General features: G+C 38.7%; 3 protein-coding genes across 16 annotated transcripts; all 3 read left to right on the top strand.

The window, feature by feature from the left end:
• The first annotated feature begins 3,083 nt into the window (after positions 1 to 3,083).
• LOC103968577 (protein MEI2-like 4) lies at positions 3,084 to 14,854 on the top strand. 13 transcript variants are annotated; one of them, XM_018819809.2, is made up of 15 exons: positions 3,085 to 3,536; positions 3,925 to 3,989; positions 4,063 to 4,170; positions 5,137 to 5,478; positions 5,707 to 6,143; positions 6,256 to 6,414; positions 7,659 to 7,775; positions 7,890 to 8,041; positions 9,859 to 9,953; positions 10,073 to 10,510; positions 10,754 to 11,405; positions 11,494 to 11,578; positions 11,675 to 11,743; positions 12,050 to 12,229; positions 14,146 to 14,854. In XM_018819809.2, the coding sequence occupies exons 4-15, from the start codon at positions 5,151 to 5,153 to the stop codon at positions 14,305 to 14,307; spliced, it is 2,874 nt and encodes a 957-aa protein (XP_018675354.2). In that variant the 5' UTR covers positions 3,085 to 3,536; positions 3,925 to 3,989; positions 4,063 to 4,170; positions 5,137 to 5,150; the 3' UTR covers positions 14,308 to 14,854. The 13 variants fall into 13 exon arrangements, with proteins under 13 accessions (XP_009380114.3, XP_018675354.2, XP_018675353.2 ...); XM_018819808.2 differs by having other exon boundaries at positions 3,085 to 3,634; XM_018819806.2 differs by having other exon boundaries at positions 3,085 to 3,653.
• Positions 14,855 to 15,995: 1,141 nt separating this feature from the next.
• Positions 15,996 to 18,607, top strand: LOC135595868 (protein Asterix-like). Its single transcript, XM_065087310.1, has 3 exons — positions 15,996 to 16,238; positions 18,022 to 18,122; positions 18,302 to 18,607. The coding sequence occupies exons 1-3, from the start codon at positions 16,086 to 16,088 to the stop codon at positions 18,363 to 18,365; spliced, it is 318 nt and encodes a 105-aa protein (XP_064943382.1). The 5' UTR covers positions 15,996 to 16,085; the 3' UTR covers positions 18,366 to 18,607.
• A 592-nt stretch (positions 18,608 to 19,199) lies between these two features.
• On the top strand, positions 19,200 to 23,814 carry LOC103968574 (extensin-2). Of its 2 annotated transcripts, none has more exons than XM_018819688.2 (5): positions 19,200 to 19,431; positions 19,633 to 20,137; positions 21,922 to 22,038; positions 22,152 to 23,086; positions 23,418 to 23,814. In XM_018819688.2, exons 2-5 carry the CDS (start codon positions 19,700 to 19,702, stop codon positions 23,638 to 23,640), a joined length of 1,713 nt encoding a protein of 570 aa, XP_018675233.2. In that variant the 5' UTR covers positions 19,200 to 19,431; positions 19,633 to 19,699; the 3' UTR covers positions 23,641 to 23,814. The 2 variants fall into 2 exon arrangements, with proteins under 2 accessions (XP_018675233.2, XP_009380112.2); XM_009381837.3 differs by having other exon boundaries at positions 19,419 to 19,528.
• The last annotated feature ends 235 nt before the right edge of the window (positions 23,815 to 24,049 follow it).

Below are 24,049 nucleotides of genomic sequence, written 5' to 3'. Positions count from 1 at the left end.
CTATTGTTGGTACTCTCTCACACACAGACACACATGCACTAAATAATGCGACTGACTTTGATTTGAATCATATAGTTGGATCTGAATTCCTCTTTCATTTTTCCTGTAGGACTACTACATCTGTGTAATTGGATAAAATGGAGACACGTGATCTTGTACTTGAGTTTCATGGAGCACAAAGAAGGTAAGGAACCCTCATGCCGCCTTTAAGTGATGCTTTGACAACTCCATGCCATCCACGTGCACTCTCATTAGCATTCACCTGCAGAGGAACATAACATATTCCACGAGTAAACATAATATAACGGGTGCTATGAATCGAGCTACCATCTGAACTACTCTGGGCAACAGCTTTGTGGTTATGAGGTTGTCAGTCTTCAAATATTAATTATATCACATTGTATGAATCTCTACGTATAGGTATAAAATATCTAAGCCTAGGAAAATATTTTATCCTGCATGCAGTGAATAGGTCCATATATGCTATCAGAGCGCCCGTTTGGCTGTTTGAGATGAATAAAACAGTAACTCTTCTTCATCATGAAATTTGTCAATTTTGTACCAAATCTTTTAAATAGCTTCTGTGGGATGTAGTCTATGTCTGGAGAAAAATGTGATAGTAATTGCTAGCTACTAATTCTATTTATCTTTGAACAGGGAACTCTGTAAATTTCTCGAGGAGCTTCGTACTATTTAACCGCAGAGGAAGATGGGACGATCTAATTGCTTGTTGCTTGTTAGGGACCAGCAGCATAAATTTCAGAGATGAGCTTCTATTGGATGCAAATGGTACCACCCACCTGCTCGAGGTATGACAAAACCAGTCTACAATTGCACCATATGCAGGTTTGTCATCTACAGCTTAAATTCCTGCATAATTAATGTGACATAAGCCTCAAATTTGAATTCAAAGAGCTACTCTTTATCAGTCCTTTCTCTCAGACTCTGGTGCAGGTATCAGGAATCATGTAGTAAAACTAAAGGCAGAAAGAGCCGACGTTGGATCCCAGCACATGTTTCATGCTTCCTCGTTTTAGGGCTGCACGACGTTCCCGGACCACCCAGAGGTGACGAGGATAACGAAAAGAAGGTATAAGTTTTTATATTACCGGCCTCCTCTGGCTCCTATTTTTTAAAGACAACTAATTAATAACCGAAATAAGAAGAAGGTAAAGAAAGTTTAGTCCATTGTGAAGGACACAAACAAACAAACAAACAAACAAAAAAAAAGTAATTTACCAAATCTGATCCAGAAAAATATGATAATATAATCCTTCTGCCGTTTTCTACCATATAAAGCAGACCGGGAGGCGCTACAAGACAAAGGGCCGGGCTGAGCTTTAAACGAAACCCGATGCGGGCACCCACTGGTGCACCCATCACTCGCGCACCGAAGCCCTCCAAATCATTTCCCGTCGCTTATTTAAACGCGGCTGAGCCAGGAAACGGGAAAGGGGGTCACCGGGTGCACCACCCACGAGGCGAGCGTGTCATCTGATCTTTTTCTTTTGCATACAGCCCGGAGAAAGAAAAAGCAATGTCTTTATCTGCTTTGTTATATTCTGGCTTATTCTGGCGTGGTATTATGAAATAGGCGCCTCAGGTTTTACACGGAGATGCTAATTGATCGATCATTATATCATAAAAAATATACAGGACTATGAAATTTAATTTCTTAAGCACATGAGATAATATGAGAGAGCAAAAAAAAAAAAGGTTCATTGCAACAAAGCGATACGGGAGATGTGAGGAGGTGAGCGAACGAGATTTGTTGATTGAAGTGGAGACGGATGACGGAAATGGGTCGGTCCCTCCATCTCTACTTATCTGTCCTTCGTCAGACACTGTACAGCTTTTTTTCTTTCTTTTTTCTTTTTTCGGGTGCTTTAGCAGGGAAATATTCACTTGTGCTGATATTTATTTTTGTGGGAACAAGTAATTACTATGGGTTGGAGAAATTGTTACGACTAAACAGAACAGATTCATAAATTAATTTGCAAAAATTATTTTGGAAAACCAATCAGTAACATCGTCGATGTTTACAGATATTTTCTATACTATTCATATATATTGTCAATATTTGTGGAGATTATAGTAATGTCATATTCGTTGATCCACATAACGACAAGATTTTATCCACACACCTAGAAACTAGTAAGTGGTTGATATGTTTTCGTACATCGTATTTAAGACTCATACATTGCATGCTTTCTTCCATAATGGTTGAAATAATTAATTTATTATTCTTAGTACTACAAATAATTCAAGTTGCACTGTTTGCAATCCATGGCACGATAAATATGTGATCATATGAGACAGTGGGAATAATTACGATTAGTTTGCTTAGGTATCATTACATGTAGCGCATATCAACGATACGTGCAGCAGAGCCAATGCAACTAAACTCTTAACCCAACATAATAGAATTGAGATTTGATCTGGTCCCTTCGTCCCCCATCGGACGGCGGTAGCGAGTCAGAGTTATGGCTTCCGCCGTTACAGCTTGTTGCCTCCCGTGCCTATCACGCTCACGCTACCTTCTCGAGATTCTTTGTACCGTCACGAACAGAAAGCAGACTTCCATCTCGTCGTGGCTACATCGAGAAGGACTAACTGCGGGACCCGCGACAAGGAGAATCCACCGCCGTTTTTGATACAGACAGCGTAGGATTTGGGGTTTCTGGATCCGCTGAGAGAGCGGGGGTTTTAATTAGCGGTCGGCCAGCTTTAGCAGGAAAAAACAGGAAACAGCCTACTTATGTCCCGCAGCGAAGTGCCACATCGAATGTTCGATCATTGAAATGACACTTATGCTCTTTTACGATACCCAAAATTTTCGTTTTGGGCTCAGGATGATGCACGTTCCACGGCCCCGTTGAAGGGTAAGTTAGTAATCTGACTGCAACAGTTGCTGGAGGCGGTAGACGCGCCGATCCGACCCACCCCCACCCCCGCGACCGAGGGCGACGCCGTTAGGACCGTAACGGCGCGCCGTCTCCGCTTCCGTCTCATTCTTCGCCGTTTACCCCCTTAATCTCCGCCCCGCTCCCACCATTCTCTCTCTCTCTCTCTCTCTCTCTGCCCCCGAGGCCTTAAATACCAAACTTTCTACGTCTCTCTCATTCTTCTATCTCGTGTTCATCTCCCTTCGCCGGCCGGAGGAAGAGGCGGATCGCTGTAAATTCCGGCGTCAGCCCGCCTTAAGCCGCCAAGATCCCCGCGGAGGCACCCACTTCGGGGGATCATCTCGAATTCATACGAAGACAAGATAGTACTTTTTTATTCGGTAGCGGCTGGCGGGACGTGGCGTGGCGCTCTTGCTTGCGTTAGAGGGGAAAAAGAGAGGACGGAGGGGAGATGGGTGGGCATCGGAAGGGTTGGATGCTCCCGCACGGCACGGATGCCGAGGTGATCCCTTAGGGGATTCTCCTTGGCCACCGCCTCTTTGCCTTGTGCGGGGGGGTCGTTGCCTTTAATTTCTGCTCCGCCCTAGCTCTCTTTGTGCCGGTCGGCGGTGGCTCTTGGTGAGCGAGAAGGTAAGGCGGGGTGATCCGGTGAGGAACCTTCTTGTCAACCTCGTTTTGTCGGTTCTTTGATGGAATTCTGATGTTCGTCTGCGATCTGCTTGGAATTGGTGAGGATCTTGACTCGAGGTACTTAATCTGGGTTTATCTGTGTCTTTCGATTTCTGTTCATCTCATGCGTTTTCTCTGAGTTCTCTTTGCCTCATCGGTTGTTGGCATTTGGTTTGCTAAGATGATCTCGCTCATCTTTTGTCCTTAAAAACATAAATTTTGGTTTGGGATCTTCTCAGCGGGAAAAAGATTTGTATTTTTTTCTTTGTTTTTTGAATCTCGAGAACATCGGCTATTTGTATGTTGGAATTTACTTTCTTTTGTTTTCTTTTCCTTTCTGGCTTGATAGGGGTCAATCCTTTATCTGGAGAATTTTAAGGAGAGGGCCCTCCAACCGAGGGCATGGGGAAAAAGGTAGGGCCATGTGAGGGACATCCGACCTTCTAAATTTTGAACTTAGCTCGCGTCTTTTGGTTCGGAGCTGCAGGATGCCAATTAAAAACATGGATCAGAAGCGGCTATCTCCATTCAGCTTGCACTCTGAGACATGATATTTCTTTTTCTCTGAGAAGCCGCACGTCGTGTTGCTGCTGAGGTAGCAACCGCCTCTCTATTTTTCCTTTTGGTTTTTGAGAATTACTGAAGCTTCAAACGCACATAATTGAACACTGTCTTCACAAGGACTTAAGCCTAAAACCTTTTCGAGATAAAAAGGGATCCGACCACTCGTTCAAGGCGTTTTTGGTCACAATTGCCTTAGTTTTGGCCTATGATGAGTTCTCTTCTGCACATTAAGAAACTCACCAATTTATCAGGAATCAAGTCATTTATTGCTTTTAGTGTCGTCTCGTTGTTTAATTTTTTAATTCATTGTTACGACGAGGGTTTTGAGAAAAAAAATGGTGGGGCTCCTTCAGTTCGCATCAAAGAATTGTTCTGTTTTTTTCTCCTTCCAAATATTTAGTTTGGCAAGGACTTCCATGCATGAATCATGTTTAGTGTTTGGCTTTGAAACTAATATATTTTCATTGCATCCTTGTGCAATAGAGCTCTATATATTGTTGTGTTTCCAAACATCTATTTATTACTATAAGATCTCTATCTTAATCATCTCATTGATTGAGATAGGAGGGTTTAACCCATCACGTCAGTTTCTATTAGCATGGCCAACTTCCGATTGCTTGGAACTCTTTCCAAGCATGCCTAACATTCTGCCAACTGCTAACCATTTTAAGAGATTTCTACACTTATCAATCTCCACTTTCAGTGTTTAGCATGAACATTTTGAGGGGTCCTTTAGATGAGTTTTGGGTTTTTGGACTGACCAAATAGTTCTACTTGAAGCCAGCATTCATCTCATACTTTCTCTATCATTCGGGTTGGATAAATGTATGCTGGCCTGATATCTTCTATGTATTTGCCAGATAAAATCAGAGTGTATTGTCTATATCTTAGTAAACTGGTTCTAGATGCTGTTCAACTGTAGTCCATTGTTTTATTTGTTTCTACTATTGAACTATGGCAGATATGTAATATGTGCATTCCAATTTATCTTCTGCAGAGGGAATACAAGTAATGTCTGGGGTTAAGTCTGTTTCTTCTTCTCCATTTGATGAGCTTCATAAGACTGGAGCAAACTCCACACGGTGGTTAGGACTTCCGCAGCCTTGCATTCTCAAGGACCAGAAGACTGAATCTAGTCTTGAGCATTGTCTGGTCGGGCCACAAAGGATGATCAACATATCTACCATGGCCAGAGTTGCTGACCATGTTTCTAGATCCCAATCTGATCGGTTGGTTGTACCTCCTTTGTTTAGCAAGGGAAACTTAATGGATCGTAGTGAACCACACCATGAAAATGGACTTTTCTCAAGCTCTTTGTCACATATATTCGACAGAAAATGTTTGTTTTCCTCCTATGTTTTATACTTTGATACTTTATTTAGATAATGCTGCTAGCTAGATATCTGAGTTCTTCTGAGATTAATGCTGTTTTCTGTTTGAATAATTTACTGGAGTAAAGTTCCAGAAATTACATGTTAAAATATCCTATATTTTCTCATAAAACTTTTTTGCAGGTTACCTTTTGTTTTGGATTGATTATGTTTATTATTGTTGAATTCCCTGGCAGTGAGATTGTCTTCAAGCATTGTTCCCTTGGATCAGTCTATTAATTCAGTTAACTCGAACTCTGGTGAAGATGAGCCTTTTGAATCCATGGAGGAAATTGAAGCTCAAACTATTGGGAATCTCCTTCCTGATGATGATGATGACTTGGTGTCTGGTGTGATTGACAATATTGGATATATTGGTCGACCCAGCAATGGGAATGATATTGATGATGACATATTTTACAGTGGTGGTGGTATGGAACTGGAATCTGATGATAATATCAATGGCAACAGAACATCTGAATCTGTTTGGGGAGGGACATCTAATGGTCAACAAGAAGAACCAAATGGCCCATTTGCTGGTGAACACCCATACGGTGAACATCCTTCTAGAACACTTTTTGTTAGAAATATCAACAGCAATGTTGAGGATGGAGAACTGCGGGCTTTGTTTGAGGTGCGTTTTTACTTAATCTGATTCTTCTTTCTTGGTAATTCTTTGATTTAGTGGTTTTGAGAGTGTCCATAGATTTCTTAAGATCTGATTCTAATCTTCTTGATCTCTTCAGCAATATGGGGACATACGCATGCTCTACACCACTTGTAAACATCGTGGTTTTGTTATGATATCTTACTATGACATAAGGGCAGCACGAAATGCAATGCGAGCACTTCAAAACAAGCCATTGAGGCGTCGGAAACTGGATATTCACTTCTCTATTCCAAAGGTAACAATTTCATGACTTGTCTTTTAAATGGTAATGGCGTTGCAGTTCATTACAGGTTCTAGGACTACGTTGATCCTCTAACCAGCCCTTTCAGATTATTTTTTAATATCTCCTGCTCTCTTATTTTTTATGAGGTCTTTTGAAAACTAATATGAACCAATTGATGGTTAGAAAAATGTTGAGAACCTGAATGTTTGAATGTACAATAGTACCAAATGGAGATGTGATATAATTTGTATAACCTATCACCTATTTTATTGAGGAAACCTTCAAAAGTAAGTCATGAATAATAGAAATCATCAATTGTGATTGTCCTCATACTTATGCAAGTATAGTTCATACACTGGACTGTACTTCCTGGTCCATGGTTAACCTAACATAATCTGGAATAAAATCCGAATTGGTCTACTGCAAACCACTTTTGTGTCGATGTATGAAGCATATGAAGCTAAATGAGCCTATCTTCATTGTCTGGCTTCTTTATCAGTTGCTCAAGATTTTTGGCAATGACCTTGGTTGAATTTAGCTGAGATGGATCTGAACCAGCATAGACATGCAATCAACTAATTCACATGCCTCATAAACACCAGAGATCCAAATTGGTTTCCCTTTTGCAATCTATGATGGTGCTTCTGCTGGTATAAAAGTTGAGCTTAAGGCTAAGTAACAGTTCAACAAATTGTGTGTAAATAACATAACATATCTGTACTCAATTGTGCAAAGGGTTTGGTTATGATCAGTTGTAAGGTAATCTCCATTCTGAACCTAACTGGATCTATGTCCACCATTCAGCAAATAAAAAATTTATATCGTATATGACTGTATATTTTATATGGACACATTTATTAAAAAATATAGATTGCACATATTTAATTATAATTTTGTACAGACTTTATATTTTATATAAATGGACAAATAATGATGTCACTGTAAGTAATGTTGATTCTAACAGGATCTCAATTCTTATTTGGTGGTGAAACTGAGAATTTTATTTTCTTTTTCTTCAACTTCACTCAGGGAAAATGGAAAAAGTCCTGTTCTTATTATCATGATATTTCTTGTCATCTTTACACTGTCATTTTATTGCTTGCCAAGAATGTTATTGTGAAGGTCCAACCATACTAAGAACTTCACATACCTCTTGCAAGGCAGGGATGCACCTTTATTTCAGCTATTTCCTATGACATCTGTAAATGTCTATGAATTACAAATTTTCTTGTAGTGACATACATATGTGATATTAGGACAATCCTTCGGATAAGGATATGAATCAGGGTACTCTTGTGGTATTCAACCTTGATTCCTCTGTTACAAGAGATGATCTCCGTCAGATATTTGGTATCTATGGTGAGATCAAGGAGGTGATGTAGCTCTTGTGCTCTCATAATGTCATGGCTTTGGTACTAATCTCAAGTTTTTTTCTTCATGTAATGGTAAAGTTGATATTAATGTTAATCTTGAATTTGATCTTATAGATACGTGAAACTCCACACAAACATCATCACAAATTCATCGAATTTTATGATGTTAGAGCCGCTGAAGCTGCTCTTCGTGCCCTAAATAGGAGTGATATTGCTGGCAAGAAAATTAAGCTTGAGCCTAGCCGTGCTGGAGGTGCAAGACGGTGGTACTATACAAACAAACTCACTTTTGCTCCCACATTTCTAGATATGTAACTGTAGCAAACTTAGCCTCTGAATATTTTTCTTTAGTTGATGATGTTTGGAAATAACATGGAAATGGTTATTTATAACTCCATTTAATTTCCTGCAGTATTTTTGTCTTAATTTGTAATTTTGTATTATCATTGTTATTAATGTTCTTAAGTAGAATCGGGTTGAACATTATCTTTATTTTTCACTTTTGAGCTTTAAATAGTCATTCTTTTAAGTTCTTTTTTATGTTGTGTCAGCAACTCAGCTCTGATTCATGTGATTGCAACCGTTGTTGATTAATTTGAATTACTAGAAACTTGGTGTTTGATCTAGGTTATGTCATTTTCTTGAATTGTATGTGTATGTTTATATTTGAAGTTCATCAAATTTTTAAATGTGAATCCATCTTTTTCGTTGGTCTTCCTTTTATAGACTACTCTAGGATTCAAGTGAGCTTTCATGATCAAGGGTCGGCCGATAAGCCTACTAATGAATAGTGTTTTACCCTTCTGAAGCTTATATTCTTTTCACGAGAAGATTATATCAACACCATTGTGCAGGATTGAGGAAGCAATTTATAATAGACTGGCATTTTGATCATTATTAGAACACATTATATTATACAGCATGTAAAAATTATTGAAGTTATGACTTTAATTGCCTATGACATGAATATCACGGGACATCAAGGGTCCAATCACTGATCAATCTACAAAAAAAAAGGGCTCACATCTCTGAAGGTTAGGGAGCTCCTTTTGAATCTATGTATTGGTAGTGCATATAAGATGGCAGAGGTAGCCTGTCTATAGACCTTTTTCCATGTCAACCCAGTGTAGGAAAACATACAATGGTCAGATGACGACAATGATATTAGCCATTACATCAAAGAATTTGGAGGCCAAAATGCACTTAATCATGGTCGTTAGTTAGATAAACTCGCAAAAATCGCTAGAGTTTTTGTTTGATGTAAGCATAGTTTATATTGCCAATTATTAGAACTTATTTTTGAATATATTAGCATAATTTTGGAGAGAAAATTTATACTGAAGCTTCAGACAAATTATCTTCTCTTACAATATAACATATCTTATTTTCTAAATTATGTTTTTTTCTCTGCATAACTATTAAATTTAGATCACTTCTATTATTCTCCTTTTCAATAGTAACAATAAATTATCTTTTTTTTTTCATTATTTGTGTTCATCTACAGTTAATCTCTTATTTTTCATAGGAAATTAGTCTTTAACAGTTTGTTGTAGTTAGCTTTCTAAATGATAATTTCTTTCTAAGGCTTCTAATAATTATTGATCTAGAAGAACATATCAATATTTTTAAAATGGTATTTGAATAGTTGTCTAGTTACTTCTGGATTCCCTAGTGATAAATTCTGGCTCTCCTTGTGTAGTTATATTTATTTATGTTGGCATCTTAGAGAAGATCCCAGTGATTCAAGTTCAGAGTTGTGTGTTTCTCAGGGCATATAATATTTTTTATTTACTAAAAAATAGGGCCAATATTTGAGGAATTCGAATTTTTATTCTGTGATATTGTCAGTATTCTGTATTGCTTTCACAATAGGAGCCACATATATCTACTATAGGTATTTGATTCTAAATGTGCTTCTCTCATGGACATTTCCCTAGAAAGATTATGCTTTATTACTATTGGCGGAACCTGAGGGTTGAAGACAGCACAAATTGTATTGTCATGGCTTATCCTACTAAAATTTGATGTTTGAATTTATATCTCTCTTTGGCTTATTAATCAGTGACAAATATTTCTTTACCAGCAGCTTGATGCAACAGTTATCTCCGGAATTGGTGCAGGAAGAATTAACTGGATGCTGGCAGGGAAGCCCTAAGAACTCTCTCCCTGGGTGCTTTGGTATGATATTTGTGAGTTTTTCATTTCAAGGGACATGCTGCTAGTTGTGCCTTGTATTTCTCATGTCAGGTTATGCTTTTGACCTATGAAGGTGACCTAATGCATGCCAAAATTTTCAGGTTTATCCTCTCTGGGAACAATAATACCCAACAGTCTTGAAAATGGAGCTATCCAGGGTTTAAACTCGGCGGTTCGGGCACCATTTACCCCACTTATGGGGGCCACATTCCATGGAATCTCATCTAGTGTGCCACAGAATTTATCTCCCCCTGTAAAGATTACATCTATCAGTGATCATACCAATCAAGCCACTCATGCTGATGTCAACCATTCAATGGGCCAGATGAATTTTGGATTTCAAGGCATTGCTGGTTTCCATCCTCACTCCGTTTCAGAATATCACAATGGAGTAACTAATTTTTTTCCTTACAACTCAAATACTATGTCACCCGTGGGTATTGGTGTCATCTCTAGACCGTCTGAAGGAATTGATAAAAGGCAACTACACAAATTAGGCTCCGGTAGCTTTGAGAGGCATTCTTTTGATCCTAATGAAGGTACCAAGTCGAACTGAGTTTCATGTGGTCAAATTACTGTTATTCACATTTATATATGGTCATTACCTTTTTTCAAAGTTGGAAATAGCTTATGGTAACTAATGGTGCATCATACTTTCTTGATATTCTGATGACATATAGTGAATGCTGGTAGTTTTGAGATTTGTGATTTTTTTTTTTTTTGAGATCCATTTCCCTTTATTGTTTGCTTGGTAATGAGCTAATTCATTCAATTAATTTCAGCTTTTGGTGTCTCCTCAAATGGAAGCTGTCCTCTTCACGGGCATCAGCATGTTTGGAATGATACAAATGCATACCACCAAAAAACCCCTAGCACAATGTTATGGTCAAATTCTCCATTTATAAGCAATATTCCAGCTCACCACCCATCTCAGATTCATGGAATTCCTAGAGCACATTCTCATACGCTAAACACAGTTCTTCCATTACACCATCATGTTGGTTCAGCACCTTCAGTCGATCCATCACTTTGGAATAGGAGGCCTGCCTATTCTGGGGATTCCATTAAACCTCCTGCTTTTCATCCTGCATCTCTTGGAAGTATGGGGCTTTCTACAATTTCTCAGTTGAAATCACTAGAACTTGCTTCTTGTAACATCTTTTCTCACTCTGGTGGTAACTGTCTGGACCCTTGTATTTCTCCCGCACATGTTGGAATTGCCTCACCGCAGCAAAGGGGTCAGATGTTCCATGGAAGGCATCCAGTTGTCCACATGCCTGCTTCATTTGATGGTCCTGACCGGATCAAGAACCGACGAAATGACACAAATACTAATCAGTGTGATAATAAAAAGCAGTATGAACTTGACATTGAAAGCATTATATGCGGTGAAGACTCTCGAACAACACTAATGATAAAAAACATCCCCAACAAGTATGTTGAATTCTTCCCTTTATCTGCATTTTCTTTCTTTTTGGCTGTGGATGAAACATATTTACTTGTTACCAATTGATTTATATAGGTATACATCTAAGATGCTGTTGGCTGCTATTGATGAAAACCATCGAGGAACTTACGACTTTATTTATTTACCAATTGATTTCAAGGTACAATAGCATCTTTTATATGACTCCCTGTTGCTGTGTATATTAGCCTCCACCATTGATCAACTAATGGAATATGTTCACCCTTCTATTTTTCAGAACAAATGCAATGTTGGTTATGCGTTTATAAACATGATCAATCCTCAGCATATTATTCGGTTCTATCAGGTTTGTTTCTTCTCATGGATTAAGCCACTGAAGAAATAGGTTGGACTATCCATTAAATATAAGTATAATACTTATTATACATCTTTAACATGTTCAAGATGCTTCCATCAGTTAGCTTTTTCACCCAAGTTCTTACCTACTTATTGGTAAGGTATTAAATTGTCTTTTGAGGGAACTATCTGGAATCATCTTTTATCTGTGTACTTTTGCTTCCTTGAATCATCATTCTGTTTATTTAGTGTTGCATGAGCAACTCATTTTCCAAATTTTAAGTTGTGAGTTGCTAAAATGTTGGATCTTCTGCAGTCATTTAATGGTAAGAAGTGGGAGAAGTTTAACAGCGAAAAGGTGGCATCACTTGCATATGCCAGAATACAAGGGAAAATGGCTCTTATTGCTCATTTCCAGAACTCAAGTCTGATGAATGAAGATAAGCGTTGTCGTCCTATCCTCTTCCATACAGATGGTCCTAATGCTGGGGATCAGGTATGAAGCATCAATGCACTATTATTTTCATCATTCAGATTTCTCTCTTATCCTGTGTCGTTGATTGCTGGTGGTTTATCCTGAAATTTTATTGGTGGGTTGTGTTGACAAAAAATTGGCATGATTAACAAAATATGTTTATTTTATTTTATTATTTCGTTTAATAATTACATAACATTTGTGCGACAGACACATACAATATTTTTATTTTTTTCGTTTAATAATTACATAACATTTGTGCGACAGACACATACAATATTTTTATTTTTTTCGTTTAATAATTACATAACATATTTAATTTTCTTTTTTCGAACCCCTGACTGTTTGACTGTGCATAGGAACCAGCAGAATGTCTCTTCAAAGACATTACTAACAAAATATGTTGACCACATTGTCCCTTCCATTGTCATAATCTTTTGCTATAGCAGAACTAACATACTTTGACTTTCATTCTATTATATAAAAGATGTTGTCTTTCTGCCAGAGTCCGTTCTTGAGCAGTGTTAGGGCCAAGATTTCACTCAAGGGTAGCAACAAAATCTATTTGAGGACAATAAGCGTAGATCTCAACCATAGTCTGAGACCTTCTTGTTCGATTGTATTTGCATAAAAAATTAGGTGAATGAAACTTCTGATTAAATAAAGTATATAAATACTCATCATTGAGAAGACAAGTATTTAACAAAATGATAAAAACAAATGAGTTCTCCAGCGAACTCAGGAAAAGAATATTATTGACTTGTCACATATAATAGTATGTGACTTAACCATAAGCATGTCACATATAATAGTAACCTACTTGACCAACTCAACTTATAAACTTGTATCAATCACTAGTAACCTTTTCGAATTATGAGATACATCCTGCAAAATCGTCAGCTCCTTCCTCTGCTAGACAGTTTTGTTCTTTCTACCAATGTAATTGAGCAAGAGCCATAAGGACAGTCACTTATATGGCAAACTCTTGGTAATTTGATAGAGTTCCATCTAATTATTAGCAAAAATAATAGATGCCTTTATTTTATGATGGTCTAATATGCTCCAGATTCCAGACATGCTCAAATGAAGCTGAAGCCACAATTATTTAAGTTAGACAATTACTCTTTATTGAAAAGTTAAATGGAACTATAAGCTGATATTTAATAATTAAAATTTTAAAACAACAGTTTAGCAATGGCAGTATCATCCTTCCTCTTCTAATCATATTAATTGTGAAGATCTGAAAAAAACTTGTACTCAGGAATGAACTTCCGTTAATAATGTGCTCTGTTGTTGTCTGTGCTTCTTAAGAACTCCATCATCTAGTTTGCGATCTATAATGATAATTTTCTGTCAATATATTTCTCTATTTAGATGCTCTAATCATCATGCATCGTAACTAAAATGTCCATATAGGACATTAGTTTACTGCATGCTATCCCCATAATTTGAGCAAAGTCATTTTAAAACTCTATATGGAGAAAACAGAAAACTAAAAGAGGGACAAGGAACTTTAGATTGAAAATTAAGGGGGTAAAACATCATTGGTTTTCATATAAAAACTGGAAAACCAGGGAAGAGGAAGGGTCTGGCCATTTTTCTTTATCATGTTTGTATCTTCCGATGTCTAATATCAGGGCAAACTCATATAGTTGGTTCCTACCTATGAACCATATTGAAGTATACTGAACAACTTATAAGCTATCTCAGCCTCGTAGCAAGCATTATAACCAGTATCCTTCTGATGCTGCTTGATAAACACATTTAATGTTGGAAAATCCGAAAATACATCTACCTTCTAAGTCATATACTCCATGTTATGTGTATTAAAGAAGAATTCATGCTGCAGGCCTGAATATGTCATATTATGCCTGGTCAGTCTTTTGTATTGCAGTTTCTTGGTATGGTATTTTTATGTGTTTAGGTTTTTATTGTAGGAGCCCTTCCCTGTGGGCACCAGTATCAGGTCAAGGTCGGGCAGCTCGAGGACTGTCAGTGGTGGCGAAGAGAACCATCAGGGATGTCTGTCCACCTCCACAAATGGAGAAGCTTCTTGCGTTGTGAGTGCTGCTCCAGGATCTACAAAGGATTCAGAGTGACCCAAGCCACCTATGCTAGGTGGTACTGACTTTGAGTCCAAACTTGAAACACAATCTGGTTTCTCTCTCTCTCTCTCTCTCTCTCTCTCTCTCTCTCTCTCTCTCTTTATATATATATATATATATATATATATATATATATATATTGTTGACTAGTGTCTAGCAATTACTCCTGCAATATGGTGGGTCGTGGTCGCCCTTGGATTCTATTTTGGAGTGCGATACCGAGGAAGGGGCTTCCAATTTTCTTGTGTTATCAGTGGAAGTCAAATTGTGAAAGGAGCTGTGAGGGCCTCAAGATTTTGAACTGCCGTTGGAGGGAAATAACAATGTACAGAGATTTCAAGGGGACTTTTGCGGTTTCGGAAGACCTCCATATTTCCTCTCCTTTCTGTTTTTGCATGTTGAGTCCAAAGCCCATTATTTGTACAGGGTTCTGCTAAATTTTTTGGAGCTGTGTTGTGAGTGTTGAGATCTATCCCCGGCACCTTGTCTGTTATATCATTGTACATGTCTATATATCATGAATTTTGAAGTGTTCTGAATCTTTTTGATCTTGTTGTTTGTTGCAATTTATTCTTTCTTTTCTAACTTGTATTTGACGTGCGTTACATAATTTGATAATGCTTCAATTTTTTTTGTTTATAGTATCTGAGAAAGTTAGCTTAATATTTTTATCGTTTGTGGATATGAGTTTTAGCCGATAGGCTATCAGCACCTTAATCGATTACTTTGTATTTTCGGTGGAACCGGATTTGGTGGAGATAACAGCTTGGTGTTATTGTTGTTGTTAATTATTCTTAATTAATTACACTTAAGTATAACTTGAATATTTTATAAAGAAAATATGTTAGATGAGATTTTGAATCCTTAATTTTAGATAAATGAGTCCGGTGTCAAATATTTTATGTGTTAAAATAAATCGAACGGAGGTTATGACTTTTAATCCTTTGGGACTGCTATGCTTTTATGTATTAAAATAATCTCCTGCTTTGCAGAACATCTACACACAATCTTTTGGGACAGCTGCGGTTGCTCTAATAGGAGTGAGTGTTTACGAAGCTATGTCGAGTCAATCTACAAACAATTTCATGCTAGAGGACAGCTGAAGTGGTCATCCAAGAAGGTAAAAGAAATAGTTAGAACATCCTCATGTAGGATTACTTCTTAAGATCCCAATCCCAATCCCAATCCTCATGAAGTTAGTAGTACATTCATAAAAATAATAAGCAGTTCATTTAGAGGGTGAAAATTTCTACCCAAAAAGAAGGAAAAAAAGTTCACAAGGAGTGCTGTTTTATGCTTCAACCTTTCGAAATTTCGCATTTGCATCATCAGTCTTTAGATCACAAGTAGCATAGAAAACGTGTCTTCTTTAGTTGTGTATATAAGATGATATTATAAGAGGAATATGTGATAATTGTTTTATGTAAGAGAGAAACTTTGTGCTATGTGGTTGACTAGTTTATAGATTTAGGATAGATGCCCATTCGTATTAGTTAATGCTTCTTTGTTCGACCAAAAACTATTAGTATTATGCATTATTAGTAAAGGCTTCATCGTACGTTTAGTCATCATCTATTACTCTCGGGTCAGATGGTGCCACGTGCACGGCTCGGGCCGGGTGGGTTCGAGGTTGTGGACCGGCGTTATTGGGCTCACCTATTAAGCTGGGGTTAGTTACATTACGCCCATCGCGTGCGGATCGGTTTGGGCGCTTTGTATCGAGATCTCGGACAGGAAAAGGCTAACCGGCGACGGGAGGAGAGCGAGCCGCGATGAAGGAGACGACCAGCTCTTCCGCGAACGATCCGAGGCTGCCGTCCGCCGCGAAGCCCTACGTCCCTCCCACCTTGTCGCCGCAGGATCTCCCCATCGACTACGCCGGATTCCTCGCCGTCGTCTTCGGCGTCGTCGGCGTCACGTTGCGCGTATTTCTTCTTTTCCTTTTCTCTCTCTCTCTCTCTCTCTCTCTCTCTCTCTCTCTCTCTCTCTCTCTCTATTACGTATTAGCTATTTATGGCATTAGATCTGAAATTTTATGCGTAGTTTTTGGTGTTATTCAATCGTAATACTAAATCTATTTGATGAATCGATCGATGAGCACAGACGGCTGGTGGTTCCACACAAGTGGATGAGTTGGTGATGGTTGAAATTGCGGCATTCCTTTCATACGAAAGGAATTTCGTTGATGAGCACAAAGGGATTGTTTTTTTCTCCGCGTTGTTGAAAAACCCTTCTTAAAGGGAGTTAGAATCTGGTCATTGATGCCCTGAATCGAGGTAGGACACCCTGATCCTTGTTCATGGGAAGAAAGGCTGAAAATGACATCTGACCGTGTAATATCAATTACTGATGGTAAACAAAATGGTCTCATTTCTCATACTTAGCTATGAGTTTTGACCTTTAGACCACACAATTCTGGACCAGTCAAAATTGGCCATTTTGCTTTTTTCTTCTTCCTCTCAACCAATTACATAAAAACAAATAATTTAGGAGTAGATAAAGGCTTGGGATGTATTCTTCCTCTTAAAGATGTTGATGCCCTAGATTGGCAGTATTCTGAATTTTTTTTTCTTTTCATAAATGGTAAGTCTCGAAGGCGGGATTCGAGCCCAGGTATTCTAATTCTTGGGCATGGATGAAGGCTTAGGATCATATTTGATCATCTTATATTATTTGTCTGCCTAATTGAAATGATTTCACAATCAACCACAATTGTTGACCTTTAATTTCATCCATTTTGGGCTCTCTAGTGGTTGAGATTCCACTAGTAGTTGTGTGTAATATAAGAAAAAATTACTAAAAGAGATTAATTAGGTACAAAGAGCCTTGATTTCGAGCTGACAGAGTGCTTTTACAAGTATACATTGCCTTAGTACGTAGGGAATTATGAAAGGATCAATTTGTGAAATTTTGTCTTGAATTAATCTTTCACAAATGAATTAGTTAAACATGTAACTTATGTGCTTTATTGAGCTGAAATTATATTATGATCATTGGACCATTTGCATGATGTTCTTTATGTTCTTTATTCTATCAATGGAACAATTTAGATGTAAAGTACATTGCTTTTAAGTGTTAGTGTCAGATGAAAAATTAAACTTCTTAAATGCTTAGTTGGGAACGATAGAATTGTAGGTACAATTTACCTTAGGTGTGGTGGTTGAGAATATCAACCATCTAGCAGATCAACATGTCATGGTTTCCTAGCTCATGGTGATAAGCAAAATGTCAAATTAAGCTGAAATATTATAATAAAAATATCATTAGGAGATTTTAAAAGGGTCCAAATACTTTCTTGGGTATCTACCATATGTCATTGGCATATACTAGTTTTCTCCATATTAAGGGCATATGTGTCATATCGTCATTGTATATCAAATACATATACAAGACCATATTTTGTATGCTCTATTCAATCTAGGATGATTTATATAATTGCTGTACTTTATCATTTATAAAAATCGAGACAGAACTTTTAAACTCATAAATATTGTCATTATAGCGTTTGTGTTTTGTTATTTGGTGCTTCCGTAGTTCATACCATCTTTCTTCCTTTTCTCTCCCCAGCAAGGGGCCCAAGCTTGATTGCTCATAATCATGATTTCTGCGATCATGATCATTTTTGTTGAAGAAGCGACAAATTATGAGATATTCATGACTAGTTATTACATGTATACTTCACAGTAATGAATTTTTCTTTCTCTGCAGTACAAGCTCTGTTCGTGGCTGGCGATCATCTTTTGTGCTCAGTCCCTTGCAAACATGAAGAATTTTGAGAATGATTTTAAACAGTTATCTATGGCTTTTATGTAAGTGACTGTTTGGATCGAGTGCTCCTCTTCTTAAATCACTGGTCATTGGTTTTGCCAATGGTATCAGATATGCAAAATGTTGCATTGTGTGAATATCAATTGATGACTGATGTAGCAACCACAGCTTCCATGATGTTTTGCCAATATCAAACTAATTACTTTTAAACTTTTGCCAGGTTTGGAGTCATGGGGTTGGTTACTAATTACTTGGGACCTTCTCGTGCTGCCAAGCAACGCTAAATTCAATCTCATGCAATTATCAGCCATCGTCTTTTATGCGACTCATGAGAGTTAAATTTCAAGTAATAGTTTTCAGGTTTTAGACTATATAACAGCAGCATCAGGCTTCTTGTGGTGTATCCTATGCGTATCCACTGAACATTTTTCTGTGTCATGCAAAGCTACATATCTCATAAATATCCTATGCCTATCCAGAGAACATTTTTCTCAATGTCATGCAAAGCTACATATCTTATGCCTCATCCGATGTTCATAAATTTCTTTTTGATTTGTGTTTTCTCCTGAATATTCAACAAACATGTTTTCTAGTTAATTGTTCCTGTAAATCTGCAATTGGTGCTGATTGACATACTTTGCTGTCGAGGATAAAAGATTTCATGTGCAGGAGGTGCAGACTCTTTCTGGTATGTGGCTTGCTTGAAAATTATATTTGAGCATGCCCACAAAAGACTACTTTTGATGCTCATTTAATAAAGTTTGCTACTATATCTACTTGATTGATGATTTTTTGCCACCAATGCTTTTAGTTTGCCTTCGGCTGCTTGACAGGAGGCATGACAATGTCCAGAATTGTGATTCACACACTATATGCGTGTTGTCGTCCATTAGTTTGATCTTTTACCCACCTCGTACAAGATGGTTCACCATCATGCGTTGAAGTTAATGGATCTTCCAATGTTTTACTTGACTCGCACACATCATTTCTGCCCTCTTTTAACTGCTACTGGGGTTGGCGTTATTACGGGTTTCTTGATGTACTACTTTTCTTATTGTTTGCAAGCCATGGCCCCACGAGGACTTGTGATCACAGGGTTTAAGATCCGAAACCGGGAGGTCACCTGCTCGGGGTGGCATATATGCATCCGATCCGTTTCGAACTCCGAACCCGCAAATAGGTTCTTAATTGCGAAGGGTTTTCGTCAGTACGCGCTCGATTTCTTAGGGCTTCGGCAGGCCGGCGACGGGGAGTGGATACACGTGGCTTCCATCCGTTGCCAGCTCGGCCACTCGCAGCCGTTCATCGCCTCATCCCTGCTATATAGTTCCCCCGTCGCCAGTCTGCCATGTTCGGCCCCTTTCCGATCATCTCAGATCGTGCGCCCGCGCGCGCGTTCTTTACGTTCCTTCCTTCTCTCATGCTTCCAACAATTTGAATCGTTTTGGTTCACATTGTTTTTTCCTTCTTCGTTATGATTAGGGTTTACGTTCTTCTCCAATTTAGGGTTTTATAGAGCCGTTTTTTAAATCGATGTTGTGGTTTGCATAGGATGGAAAGAATCGCCGATCTCAGCGTCATTTGATTTGGTTTCTTGACGACCACGTATGCTATAGCGATGGCGAAAAAGAAAAAGAAGTCGAAGAATGGAGAAGCGGCGGCATCATCCGCTCCTCCACCTCCTTTAAAGAAGATAAAGAAAAATGATAAGAAGAAGAAGAAGAACAAAGGTGCAGTTGCAGCACCTGCCTCGGCGTCTACGGCTTCACCCGCTGCTAATAATAGCGCGCCTGAGGGTAAGAAACAGCAGGTGCCCGTAGAGAAGAGCTCGGGGTTCATCTTTATGTGCAGCGGCGGGACGAAGCCCGAGTGTTACCGGTACCAGGTCTTTGGACTGCCCAAAGGAAAGAAAGAGTTAGTCGAGAAGATCAAGCGTGGCACCAAGCTTTTCCTCTATGATTACGACCTGAAGCTTCTTTACGGGGTCTACAGAGCGGCCTGTCAGGGAGGGATGGACTTGGAACCGGACGCATTTAGAGGGGGTTTCCCAGCTCAGGTAACTCAAGTTCTGGAGTGCTCCGCTCCCTCTTTAGCTGCTTTTTGGTATGTCAGTGTTTTTGACGTTTAAGACAGCCTATACAACTTTGATTCTCGGGTTTCTTCATATTTGCTGCGTCAGTAGACAGCAGCCTGTAGAGAAATTATCTGCATGTTGGAAGACTAGATGACCGGTATATGATTGACTGGTTTTACAGTAACTAAAAATCTGAACATTGCTTGAGATAGTAGGGAGAGATGCTTGTCTTTTTTATGCGGTCTTGGTGTTAGATATCACTGTAGATTGCTGATAAAGATAGTTGGAATAATTTTTTACGCATTAAAATATGAGGGTGATTGAGTCTCATGTTTTTGGCTGAAATGTCAACTACATGAAAGGTCACATTAGTTTTTAAAATCGGCTGATTCTGATCCTGGTTGTCTGATTTTTGGATTCGGATTAGGCTTCTCAATCCAAGAAATCTACAGTTCTCAGGATGATAAATGGACCTAGGTGGTTGGAACTCCTCAGGATCGGTTGATTTGTTTCATATTTAGTCAATTCTGATGATCTAGAAATAATTCCAATCGATTCCGTCTTGAAATCTTGTCAACCTACTTGTTGCCAAACTGGATTCAGATCAAGTAAAGATTGGAAAAGAAAGAAGAGAAGAATAGGAAGAAAGAGGAGAGAAAGAGGGAGGGGTAAATCAAATAAAATATGAGAAAGGAGAGACAGAGAGGAAGATGAGGGGGGCTGGAAGAGTTGAGCAGGGAGAAGGGCTCCAAAGGAGCGGAAGCAGAAGATTTACATCAACCTGTTTGCTGCTCGCTTGCTGGTCACCGTATGCTTAATTTCTACTTCTCTGGCGGCCACTCTCCAGTCATTATCAAGCATGTTAATATATAAATTGTAAATAATGTTATATGTATCTATATAATAATATATAGCTATATTCATGAACACAGATAGTCATGTGTAGGAAAATGTGCATTATTGGTTGATGATTTATGTAACTATGTACAACATAATTATATGTTATTAACTAATTATGTATATCAGTAGTAACTTGCATTTATATAATTATTTTGGTAGATCCTGATCCCAGTTCCGATTTTATGGAGTATGAAAGTCAATGAGGCATGATTTACTGTATAAAAGTACTTGGTGTCTCAGATGCAAAGCATACTAAACCTGGATTCTTTTGGCTGATGCCTCAACAGGTAGGTAAGTTGCTCATTTTGATAACATCCAAAGTAAGAAGTTTTTGTGATTATAACAATATGCTAAAATAAGGATAAAAAAATAAACTTTGCTAGATAAGAAGGCGGCTGCAGAATTATTGGAACAAGAAGGAAAGATTTGTGCACATGTAGATTTTTTAGCATTTCCCCCTTTTATTTTTTATTGTTTAGTTTCATTATTTTAGCCAAAAAACAAATCAGTTTCCAAGGTGACACAGCATACAACCTCATTGGGGCCCATGTATATCATGGGCATTCTCTTTTTGTATTTGATTTATACTTTTCATTCCTTTCCGCTCACACTTTTCATCCGTTTCCAATAAATTATTGATTTTAGAAATTCTATAGATATGAAAGTTTTTGTCGTAGAAATTCTATGCAATATGTCTGATCTGCTTGTGTCAACATGGGTTCATGAGCAAACCATAATAAGCCTTATCATTTTTTTTAAAGTTTGGAGTTATTTATTTCTTCATGGCCACTCATCGAGCAGGAGATTAAATCTTAAACATTCATTTTTTAAGCTTATAGCAATTACTTGCTTTTGTTTCATTGTAGGTGAAATTCAAGATTGATAAGGATTGCCTTCCTCTTCCTGAAGCTACATTTAAACTTGCTATTAGAGATAATTATAACTTTAAGGGCAAGTTTACCCCACAACTGAATTCAAAACAGGTACTTTACAGCGTTCTATATTTTCTTTTCTTGAAGGTACTGTTACATGTCTATGTTCCACATTATTTGGTGATAGACTGCATTTTTTTGTTCCTCTTTGAATTGAAATTCAGGTCCATAAATTGTTGTCGTTGTTCCGTCCTGTTACTCTGCCACCTGAGCCTGCACCTGCCATTCATTATGTTGAGAATCACCGATCCCCGGCTCATTATTTACCTCCTGCGGATCCAAATGGGTCACAATATTTGGCACGTACTCCAACTCCTGAGCGGCGCTACATCTCTCAAGTTCCTCTTTCTGCCAGCGGTCCCTATGCACGTCTCCGAGTAGTTCCTGCAGTTGAACCTGGACGTGTGCTTTCATCTTTTGAGCCCGCTGCTGATCCATATTACCCGGTGCCTCCAGTCGCGTCATATTTTCCGGCACCTCCAGCCAAGTCGTATTATCTGGCACCACCAGCTGATTCATATCACCGGGCACCTCCAGCTGATCCATATTCTCGGGCACCTCCAGCCGAACCATCTTATCGGGCACCTCCACCCGATCCATCTTATCGGGCACCACCAGCCAATCCATCATATCGAGCACCCCCAGTCGCACCTCCAGCTGATCCTTCTTATCAGGCACCTCTAGCTGATCCATCTTATCAGGCACCTCCAGCTGATCCGTCTTATCGGGCACCTCCAGCTGATTCTTATTATCGGGCCCCTCCAGCTGATCCGTCTTATCGGGCACCTCCAGCTGATTCTTATTATCGGGCCCCTCCAGCTGAACCGTATTATCGGGCACCTCCAGCTGATTCTTATTATCGGGCCCCTCCAGCTGATTCTTATCATCGGGCCCCTCCAGTTGATCCGTGTTATGGGGCACCTCCAGCTGATTCTTATTATCGGGCCCCTCCAGCTGATCCGTATTATCGGGCACCTCCAGCTGATCCATATTGTCCAGCACCTCTAGCCGATCCATATTATCAAGCATCATCAACTGATCAATATCAAGTGGAGTCTGTGCGAGCTTATTATCCAGAAAATCCTGTTCCATCTGCAAGGTAAGTAATTGTTTGGAGACATTGCCGGTGATGGCAAACGTGCTTGATTCATGCTTTATGTTTGTGCTTGTGCTGTTTCCTATAGATCTCTTTCCTCTCAGCACAATTTTAGATCATAAACACTTGGAACAATTTTAAGATCCTAGCAATTACTAAAGATTCTTTTGTACCTTCTGGGTTTTCTGATTATTTTGTGACTGCCAGATTGATTACCTCTCATGACCTGTGCTCTTAGACTGGAAATACTATAGATGACATTGATTGATATTAATATTTTTGTGTTTTGTTTGCTTTGATATTCTTGATGCCAACTGAAGTTCTTCTGCATCAGGATTCGTTATAGGATGGTGCCTGAGATAATTCCAAGTGATCCCCTCCTTGCAAGGGACTATGACACTGTAACATCGAGGGAGGGAGGACTGGCTCCACAGACAGATCGTGCTGCTGACGATGAGCTCTACAACCCTGACCATGCAACCTCAAGCAGGGTGGCTGCGTCATCCATGCCTGTTTCTTCACTCTACCCATTTGTTGGTGCAATGCCATATCGCTAATTGTTTGACCGGTGAATGTTTTGATGCCGTCCCTTATCTGTCTGTTGCTTTCATATGTTGGACTCGGCAAGTGTTATGTTTTGTAAGAAGGCAGCTAGCTACTCTGGATGTTGTGATTAAAGGCTTCGTGTGAACCATTGTTGCAAATTAATGAAACAACTAATGTTAGGACAACACCTGAATCGATAAAAAAACAAAATCTTGTTGTTTTCTTAATTATGCTGCAATGTAACTCGTTCGATTTGGTCATGTACCTGTTTCAAAGAATTGCTTCACCATTTATGTTATTGAAGCCAGCCTAATTTGACAGATGATTTTTTCTTTTATTTTTGCCTCTGCTGATGTGTCACAGGATCATATAAAGTTCCACTTCATTTTCACCTGAGAAGATGCATGTGGTATGCCTGGC

The sequence above is a fragment of the Musa acuminata genome, chromosome BXJ1-10, assembly GCF_036884655.1.
Source record: "Musa acuminata AAA Group cultivar baxijiao chromosome BXJ1-10, Cavendish_Baxijiao_AAA, whole genome shotgun sequence".
NCBI classification, from domain to species: Eukaryota; Viridiplantae; Streptophyta; class Magnoliopsida; order Zingiberales; family Musaceae; genus Musa; species Musa acuminata.
The sequence above is the reverse complement of the archived record's forward strand: the minus strand, read 5'-3'. Positions and strand labels throughout refer to the sequence as shown.

Bases quoted from the DNA above. Each gene is read 5' to 3' on its own strand.
- LOC103968577 (XM_009381839.3), top strand. From the start codon at position 5,151: ATGTCTGGGGTTAAGTCTGTTTCTTCTTCTCCATTTGATGAGCTTCAT. The intron at 6,415-7,658 runs GTAACAATTTCA...ATGTGATATTAG, and splicing joins TTCACTTCTCTATTCCAAAG to GACAATCCTTCGGATAAGGA. The intron at 11,579-11,674 runs GTACAATAGCAT...TCTATTTTTCAG, and splicing joins ATTTACCAATTGATTTCAAG to AACAAATGCAATGTTGGTTA.
- LOC135595868 (XM_065087310.1), top strand. From the start codon at position 16,086: ATGAAGGAGACGACCAGCTCTTCCGCGAACGATCCGAGGCTGCCGTCC. The intron at 16,239-18,021 runs GTATTTCTTCTT...CTTTCTCTGCAG, and splicing joins TCGTCGGCGTCACGTTGCGC to TACAAGCTCTGTTCGTGGCT. The intron at 18,123-18,301 runs GTAAGTGACTGT...AACTTTTGCCAG, and splicing joins CAGTTATCTATGGCTTTTAT to GTTTGGAGTCATGGGGTTGG.
- LOC103968574 (XM_018819688.2), top strand. From the start codon at position 19,700: ATGGCGAAAAAGAAAAAGAAGTCGAAGAATGGAGAAGCGGCGGCATCA. The intron at 20,138-21,921 runs GTAACTCAAGTT...GTTTCATTGTAG, and splicing joins GAGGGGGTTTCCCAGCTCAG to GTGAAATTCAAGATTGATAA. The intron at 22,039-22,151 runs GTACTTTACAGC...ATTGAAATTCAG, and splicing joins CACAACTGAATTCAAAACAG to GTCCATAAATTGTTGTCGTT.